The sequence below is a fragment of the Micromesistius poutassou genome (assembly GCF_964030765.1).
Source record: "Micromesistius poutassou genome assembly, chromosome: 10".
Lineage (NCBI taxonomy): Eukaryota > Metazoa > Chordata > Actinopteri > Gadiformes > Gadidae > Micromesistius > Micromesistius poutassou.
Genome location: NC_140280.1, coordinates 15,352,891 through 15,362,545, shown reverse-complemented (window position 1 = coordinate 15,362,545; position 9,655 = coordinate 15,352,891). Strand labels below are relative to the sequence as shown.

The window sequence follows — 9,655 nt, the reverse complement described above, 5'->3', positions numbered from 1 at the left end:
TCAGAGGAGGGTGGCGTGGTCCAGGTCCATGCTGTCCATGCTGGCCAGGATGGCCCTCTGGTCCTCCTGCAGGGGGCGGCGGTACAGCAGGGCCGAGAAGCGGATGTATGGGTCGTGGCGGATGGGCCGTTTCTTCTTCTTGCGGAGGTAGAGAGCTTCTTCGGGCGGGGGTTCCTGAGAGGTGTAGGCCTGCTGGGTCTGAGAGGTGGAGACACCTGGTGGGGGTTGGGAATGGGAAACGACAAGGGGGGCGGGGGGAATCGTAAAGTGCATTCATTGTGGATTGGCTTTGCTGTCAGAGGTGACACTAGGATGGATATGTTACTGCCCTACTTTCAACAAAAAAATATATATATATACTGAATATATATTTATATTGTACCTAAGCTTTATTTCATTTTTGTGTTATTCATCACTTGCATGCAGTGCATGTTGTTATTGTTAGTGTCGGTAAATATATTGTTTTTAACATTCTAAAATAATCGTTCAAACGATTGCAATATTAGGACAGGTCTTGTGATTATTATACATGACGACCTCAGGATCCAGTGGTGAGGGCGTAGTTCACCTGTTTTCCTTCTGGCCTTGGAGTTATTGTTGTTCATCATCATCTTCTTTGCCTTCTTAATACGTTGGTATCTCAGTGCGTCAATCCTCTCAGACCCCGGCTGGGCACTAGGGGCACCTCTGCGTCTTCTGGACCACAGAGAAGGAAGAGAGAGAGGAGAGGAGAGAGGAGAGGAGAGAAAAACACAACAGGTAACTCCATGCCTCATGTGTTCAGCGGCGCACTCGGCTAGCTACACCAGGGACGGACATCACACAAGTCATACTGATAAGAGCCAGACCCCGTCAACACAGCCCCCTGCTGGTGCAAAGCTAAATGCATGGGCCCCAGCCTCCCAGGGTACAGCACCCCGGGAACGCAGACAGGCGTATATGTGGACAGATGAGGAGGAATAGGGTTACGTTTACTGTTTAAGACTCTGTTGTGACTGGTCTCTAATAAGATGCCTGGATGCGTCAAGCTCACAAACTATCACCACAACAAACCCACACCTAGAGTTTGTCGAATCCAGACAGCTTGTCAAGCACTTTCAATGGCTGTATGTTTATGAATGTAAAAAGAAAGTTATCACTATCCCCCTCAAAATGTGTTGCATGAGATAAGGATGGCGATCAATCACAAATAGAAGAGAAAACTATATTTAACAAAATAACTTTTTGCTAATACTTTTTCGGACTGTTCAAATAAACCAAAAACTAAAAATTTGGTTTGCTGAATGAAAATCCCAAATGTTATTTTTGTATTGCGCAACATTCAAATAAAGTTCTTATTTTCCCACCATGCAATGCAAAAAAATGCATTCCATGTGCATGTTTATCTGACCCTAGGAAAGACCTCCTCCTTATCCACTCAAATGAGATATGGTAAATAGACAACATCCGCCCCCAAGACCCTTTCTCAGGGCAGAGACCATAAAATAAATAAATACTACTAAGAGAGGAGCCATCTTGGACGGACTGCAGGAAGAAAGCTTAGTAGTTAGTAGAGGGAGGGAAAGTCACAGCTGAGCAACAAAGCATTGTCAATATGTATATTCATAGACATGGAAACTGTCTACAATGGGCTTCACCATGCTGACAGGGGGAGAGATGGCGGGAGGGGGAATGACTACTCGGGAACAGTCACATAATGAAAAATAAGCCAAAAAAAGCGAAGCACCAGGACAACAAATGTAACAAGAGGTTATCCATATAGAATTGATTGTCTTTTCTTTTCTTTTTTTTTTCTTTTGAACGGAAGAGCAATATTTAGCAATGGCATGCATGGCAGTTTGCACATGGAACACGACTTTAAAGGGGAATACATTGGAAAAAAGCACTTCAAAGGGCAATTCACTCGCACGGAGGAGGGGGGGGGGGGGGGGGGAGGGGGGGAGAGTTGTTTTACACCCCCTTGCTTGTCCTACACCTATAGCGTGCCCTTGGCGTGTGTCTTGCTCACCGTGGTTCAAAGGAAGTGCATCAGCACTTTGTGAAGGACACTTGCTCTGCGTGGCACAGTGAGAACTGTTCTGCAGTCCAAACTTAGAAGTGCAACTGTGCTGTGTTTTTTACCGTATAGTGCACTACGTTACCGCTGTGTAAAAGGAAACTACCGCCATGTGTCTGCCAGGAACCCCTTTAATGTATGTAGCTGACATAGCACTCAAAAGATACTGCATGGAAGGCTAGGCTACTCAGGTTGGTTGGCCTAATTATTGGATAGATATTCGATGAGCATGATTGTTGTTATGCACTGTTATACAGTGTCATTTAGGTTTATGGTGGAGTCAGCATGCTTTGTGTGTCTTTTATAGACCTGCCTCCCTATTGTAAGAGCTGTGCAGAGTGGTTCCAAGTCGACACAGAGCCTCTGGTGTATTCATAAAGCCAATGGTACACAAATATTTCACAAATATTTAAATACAGCAGATTTAAATATATAATGCTGTACAAAGACAGGCATCCCTGAAACATACCCTGAATATTTAACACTTGCTACTGACAACAACCAAATCCAAAAACCTGTATGTCTGCTGACCTAGAACATGGGGTTAAGTATTATAGATTCATAGGATACTCCTCATTAATTCTTTAACATAATGGTAATAGGAAATCATTGAAATTAAATATATATATATATATATATATATATATATATATATATAATCAAATGTTGTGTGTTGATAGTCTGTTGATCGCTGTTGTGCTACAATTAATGTTTAAAGGGGTGAACAACATATAATCCCTATGATATTGCTATCTAAATGACCAGACTGTACATAGAAGCATAGAAGGCAAACCACTCAACCATGAGATCGTGTCTGTGATTGGACCCTGACCTGTTCACTAAAAGATGGCATATGCATACGTCCCTATGCATAGTTAACTGACGACTGCAGAACTCAAAATGCATTGCCACTTTGATCGAATAAATGATAAAATAATAATCAAAAATTTTAACAAACCAAAAGGTTGACTGAGGAGGAAAAAAGCAACTCTAGAAATAAAGACCCAGCGTCTTGTATTCCCCTTTAAAGGACGAGGTGATCAAAAAACGTCCCACCTGCTAACCCCCCCCTTTCAGACATGGATCCAACCCTTACCTATTGCGGTGTAGAGGACCTCGTCACAACAACGCTGCCCAGATAGCTGAGATCAATCAAAAACACAGCAGGTAAGACTCCAGGAGCCATCAAGAACCACCACACTGCCCATAATGCATAGTGATGGATACATTTGCATTACATGAAATGCGGACAGGCCCCGTGACACACTTTTGCCCAACAAGTCTCCCTTGTGGAAGTCAGACCCGGGATATCCTGAAGGGTTACTAAAAGGTGGGGGGGAGGGGGAGGGGGGGGGGGGGGGCAGAAGAGAAGGGTTAAGGGGAAAGGGGAGGAGGGTTGAGATAAGGGAGGGGAACAGGAAGAGGATTGGCCACAGGGCCTGAAGAGTAGGGCTCCCCTTAAAGCATCCCTCTGAATGAAAGAGGCGTCTGCAAAAGCTCAGAGCTAGACATAACACTTGTGTGTTTGTCTTGTTTTGGGCGGAGGGGGAATCAGTTTGAGATTCCTCCTGTTAGGCGAAAGCAGGGTAAAGCATGGCAGAGATGGAGAACAAAAGAGATCTCATGGTGATGTTTTTGCTTATCCCCAGGCATTTAGGGGCTTGTGTCAACCAAACCAGACAGTTCATTGAAGGGTTTTGCCCTTAAAATACTTGCTTTAGCCCCAAAAGGTCTGTTATGTAATCTGTGAAGCGAATGCAAAGAACTTTGTTCGATCATTTCTTTGTTTACGTTTTTTTCCTACATTAATAATATTGTTTACTTTGAGATGATTTGGAGCACTGCTTCACAGATTCAAAGGATACTTTGATACTTCTAACTAAATGTCTGAGATGAAAAGCAGCACAACTTTTTTTAAATTAAACTTTACCATTTATTGTTGCAAAAATATTACTTATTGATGGCTAGAAAAATGCTGGTCCTTCATCCTACAACATTGTTTTAAGAATATATATACATATATATATTATATGTACTACACACTAATCTATGTAACCAAATTGCCACATTGAAATTGGAAACAAAGAATCTTAAAAGCCTGTCAAACTAAAGCATAAAAAACCCAACACGTCAAAGCATTATGGGATGGCACAGATGACTGGCATGGTATCCCTCCCTAGAAGCCTAGTAGACCTACCCTGAAGCTGACAACTGGGGTGGAGAGGGCTCAGATGGAAGTATCCCCTCCTCAGTCCTCCTCTGAGATGGCATCTGCCCAAACATGTTGCTGCTTTCCATGGGGGGTGAAGGGGACTGGGATGGGTAGCTGGTTGCAGAGGTGGCAAAGGCCATGTGGGAACGGAAGCTTGGGCTTGCCCTCCTGCTAGCCTGGCCTTTGGCAGGTGAGGAGGAGGGAGAGGATCTCCTTGAGAAGCTGGCTGTGGAAGGAGGAAGGAGGGTGATCTCAGACATCTCCGGAGGTATGGGAGGTTGGACAATGCTGGGACGAGGTCGGGGACGCACTAAGATCTCTGGAGAGCCCTGGTGAGAACTAAGAGGGCTCTGGGTCAGGGGTGAGAGTCGGGAGGGCTGGAGGACCACTTGATGTATCCCGGGGTCCATTCTGCGAACCTGCCTGGGGCTGAAACGAGGGGCGGTTTCGAACCACCGAGTGTCCAGGCTGCTGAATGTGCTGGGGACTATTCGTGCCATTTGTTCATTGTAAGGTAAAACCGGCACACCCATGGCGTGACTTGTATGCCTTAGCTGCCCTAGATGAGCCTCTTGCATAGTTATATGCCTGGCTGGGGAGCCACGAGGCCTGGCCTTACTGGGCGACTTCCCTGGGCGGCCCTTGGAAGCCTCAAGTGGCAGAACAGCGGGGTAGGTGGGCATCGGTAGAGGAGAGGGCTGGAAGGAGCTAAGGGGAAGCACATGAGGAGGAGGCGGGGGTGGGTAGGGAGAGTCGTGGCGGTGGAGGTGGAAAGGGCGTTGTGGGGGGAAGATAAAGTGGGGTCCCTCTAGACTGGCGAACGTGAAGTCCACCCCCTGCCATATCTCCGGTGAACGGGACGAGGAGGCGAGTGTCAAGGGAAGGGGGAAACCGGAGACGGCGTATTGTTGGTAATCGCCGTCCCCCATGTCTTCGGGAATCATCGGGTGACCGAACGGACCTTCGGTGAGGTATGGAGGGGAGGACATGACAGAGCTGAGCGGGCTGGTCTCAGGCATGTAGAAAGGAGGAGGAGGATCGTGGTCTCTATGGCTGCCTAGGTATCCATAGAAAGCTCTGTGGTGGAGGGAGCTTCGGATTTGCCCTGTGGCCTGGAGTCGACTGCTCTCCATGATAGTCATACCTTCCAAGGGCCTCTGAAAGCGAGGGCTGTAGGCAGGGGGCCTCAGATAGGACTCCTGGCTGGAGATGGGGGATATCTGGTGAGGCCTAAGTGTAGCCATGACGGGTGGTAAAGGCCGGGGGTCATCGTTCTCTTCGTCTGACTGTCGGAACTCAGGGTAAAGGTCCGACTCCTCCACGAATGGGAAACCCTCGATTCGTCGGGGCTTCACAGACATTTCCACATCCGAGGGGTCCATTACAAAGCGTCCGTCTGGTCCTCGACTGATTAGTTCAATCGGTGTTGTGGCCTCGGCTTCGTGCTTGGAAATGCCGTACTTCTTGCTTATTATTGCTCTTTTGGTCTTCTTGTATAAAGATAGTTCCTCTTTCCTCCCGGGGCTTGGGGGGATCTTCTTGAGGTGCAAGTCAAGGCCGTCGTCAGATGAGTCTGAGGGAGTCTCCTTGGAATGCATGCTCTCTGGACTCACCTTCCCTGATGACCTGCGGGAGAAAAGAGCACACAAGAAGAGGCATTGAATCCTCTCATCTGAATCACCACAATCTGACATTGTGTCTATGAGCATTTGACTTCATTCATTGCCAATATGAATATGTTGAGAGAGGACTGCCAGAACTATTAACTTTTAAAAAGCATGCATTGCATTGCATATACTGAGAATGATATTGAAAGGCAAACTTCATCAACAGCAAACTTTGGTGATTCCTCAAAAAGGATGCCAAGCTAGGGGCCCTGATGCATGTATGTTTGTATGTATGGAGCAGCTTGTATGAATGTACAAAGGGTTGATGCCACATTGTGTAATATATTGTGTGTTGTGTTGTATTGAAACCTGATTCACTGGGAGCTCTAAATAAATGAGAAGACAGGGACATTAAGATGTTTTGCAAATTAGTGTAATCCTGGAACTCTATGCTATTCACAGGATATATATCTATGCTTCTGTATTCCTACATTTGATTGTTATGCAATGAAGCACTTTCAAGGGAACAGATTTCTCAACAGGGAGAATAAACTGTCAATTATTGATTTTATAGCTTGTATTTATTTGTTTTCTTCTATTATTTCTTCTTCATACATATTTCATAAGCCATATGTGGTATATTAAATCAGGCCACTGGCTGACTTGTCGTAGCAGAGAAATATGTTTTCAGTTGAGGGCTAGATTGTGGGAGTCATTATATCCAAGGAAAAAGTATGAAAAATGTCAGTTGGTGTGGAGTGTAGTTCATAGCAGCACAGCTGAAAATGTCATTTGGAAATGCTGTTAGGGAATTTTGTGTTTTGGCTGTAGCCAAAAGTACAATATGAAGTTTGCAAATAAAGTTTTAGTTTGAGGTACATTGGGCACAGAAAGGTGAGTGTGAGGTTACTTGAGTACAATCAAAGGTATTTCCATAACATTACTTCATAACTTACGTGTTTCTACTACAGTAAAACAAAAGGTAATTCTACTGTTTGGCCAATGACAGTATTTTAATGGTCACCTATCAAATTAAAGATTTGAAAAGGCCAATTAACTTTAGTTCTTGAAATCCAATTAGGATATCTCCCTCAGTAACACTCAGGCTTTCAAAGCCTTTGATAGTTTTAGGTAGCTTTACCTGGACAGGTAGCATACATCATTTCCACAATCACTAGATGTATGTTCGATTCCCAACTATATGAGCATTTCTCATATAAATGAGATACTAATGAACATGAGCAGGAGAGTAAGAAAAGACATCCAATATACCAGACAGAAAGGTGAAGCGAACTTCATGCCATTTCTAACCCTTTGAGTGAGACATTTTGGTCGTGAAGGAGAAAGCAAGAAACACTTTAGCAGAAAAGAGGACATCGGAGGAGGATTCGTCACAGTCTTTTTATTTAGATACAAAACACAACACTGAGCGTGATTTGCACTTCTAAGATGAACCAGTGAGGCTACTGTTTTTCGTTGATGTGCTGTTAAAAGGCGATTCTGTGTTTCAAAACTATCGGTGTATCGAATATAATTTCTGACTCTGTAACTGCAATATAGCATAATGAAATTGCCACGGTGCAATGTTATTTACATGGAGTGTAGCCCATCGCAAGAACACATCTCCTTTCCCAAACGGTAAAGGGACTACACAATACAGAAATATACAACGATTTCAGTTAAATAAAATAAATACTATTTTCATTCTTCTTAAATACTATTACATCATTTTTCATATAGTTTTGATATCAAACAAAAGTATGGTATCAATACTGTGACAATACATATACTTTGATGTCATGTAATAACAGACAGTACATAATGATATTTCAAGTAGTCAAAGACTATGTGCTGGCTCTACTAACAATCCCTGAATGATCAAGACTTAAACACCACAATCTCATTTGTCTGTACTATTAATAATTCTTATTGTAAATACATAAATATGTATGTATATACATAATATATAAATAATCTACATTTTCTGTACTATTGATAATTCTTATTGTAAATACATATGCATGTATATATATATATATATATATATATATATATATATATATATATATATATATATATATATATATATAGCACACATAAACTTCACATTATTTCAAAATAATCTAATTATGTTTAGCTATACATCAGATTTACCAAAACAGTAGCTCAAACAATAACAATATCATCATTACACACAAACTCTATAAAATGTGTTATTAAAGAGATTTCCTTGTGCTTGCTACTCTATCATTAGCAGCTGTTGGCACTTGCTATATGCACACAAATGCACTTGGAGGCTTAGTATTTCAAGCATTTGACAGGCAAGGGGAAAATAGGCAAGACATAAGGAAAAATCAGTGTGAGGGCAAGAAGCATAGCACTGGTGTCAAATATATCAGGCTGTAACGAATCAAGTGGGATTAGGGAAATTCTTGATTTGCACTTAACATAAACGTTTCTTCCACTATTTAGCGAGATGTGCATCATAGGAGTGGCGCCATGCTTGAACTACATTATTTAATCAAGCTAAAGAAGAAAATAAGATTTCCTTGAACAGTGTCGGTAATCCTTGTCATATTTCTATTTTCAAATGATATATATAATCAATATTTGATGCACAACCAAATAAAAGCTTATTCTTAAACCTTGGTGGGGAGGATCCATCAACCAAAGAACTCTTCAGGTCTCACACCAAACTCCCCCAGTGGTTTGCTTTGCTGACCAGGAGCATGCAACCATTAACAACAGCGATAACTATCTTGAGGATCCACATCCGGGAAAGGTGAGGGGGGGGGGGTGAGAGTGAGAGTGAGAGAGAGAGGGTGAGGGAGGGAGATTGTGATATAGTGGACAGACTCACTGAGGACTAGAAGATGGAGGCTTGTACCTCCGGGTGTCCAGCCCCTCCCAGTAGGGCTCAATGCCAGGAAGGGGGCTAAGAGGACTCCTGTAGGGGTAAGGGGGGAATAAGACAATAAGGGGTGAGGGGGAGATAGGGAGGGGACAGAGGGAGCAAGAGCAAGAGAGAGAGAGAGAAAGAGAGAGAGAGAAACAGGACTCTAATGAGACATCTGCGTGTTTAGAACAAGAAAAGAGGAGAAAACACAGACATTGCAACAATGGTTATGGGAACGAAAGGAGGAAGAAAGAAGGAAAGAAGAAAGAAAGAATTTTGGCAGACAAGAGTACAAGACAGAATGCACATAAGATAAGCAACAAACGTTGCTCATGATGCATTCAGTGAGATCAGAGGAGAGAAGACTTCTTGAGATATCAATGAACAACATGTTGAAGGAAACATGTTGGAAGGAAACCCACACACACAATCCACAATATGTTTAATGTAGAATGTCCCAATACTAAACTTTCCCAGACAGATGTTACAAAGTGCATATATCAGTGAAGAAAATGAAAGGAATGGAACAAACAAATAAGTAGAAAATATTAGATATTTGATAAATATCAACTTAAAATATAGGACAACAAAAAATAATACAAATAAAGCCTTGTTACATAAGGACCACAAGTTATGCTGAATTGCACTGAAAAGATACTCGTTAATTTGTAAACTCTGTAGCCCTATATTACTGTGTATCATCTGCATAACCAACAACTCAAATCTTATTTAACCTTATCGGGTTATAAGGAGAGACATTAATTGGGCCTAAAACTGAACCATGTGGAACGCCAAATTGAATTATGGTTGGTGTTAGGCGCCAAACGACTTAAGTAACTCTTAAAAAGAGTTAAATAATCTAAATCTTCAATGTCAAATGCAAT

At 42.7% G+C, this 9,655-nt stretch overlaps 1 protein-coding gene across 1 annotated transcript in view; it reads right to left on the bottom strand.

Annotated features, from left to right (window-relative positions):
• The window catches only part of LOC311354940 (protein turtle homolog B-like), a gene marked incomplete at both ends in the record, with an annotated part of 79,353 nt that continues 69,698 nt past the window's right edge, over nucleotides 1-9,655 (bottom strand). Inside the window, 4 exon segments of the mRNA XM_084474804.1 lie at nucleotides 1-215; nucleotides 569-696; nucleotides 4,254-5,894; nucleotides 8,736-8,822. Coding sequence (XP_084330930.1) covers nucleotides 1-215; nucleotides 569-696; nucleotides 4,254-5,894; nucleotides 8,736-8,822 — 2,071 coding nt within the window.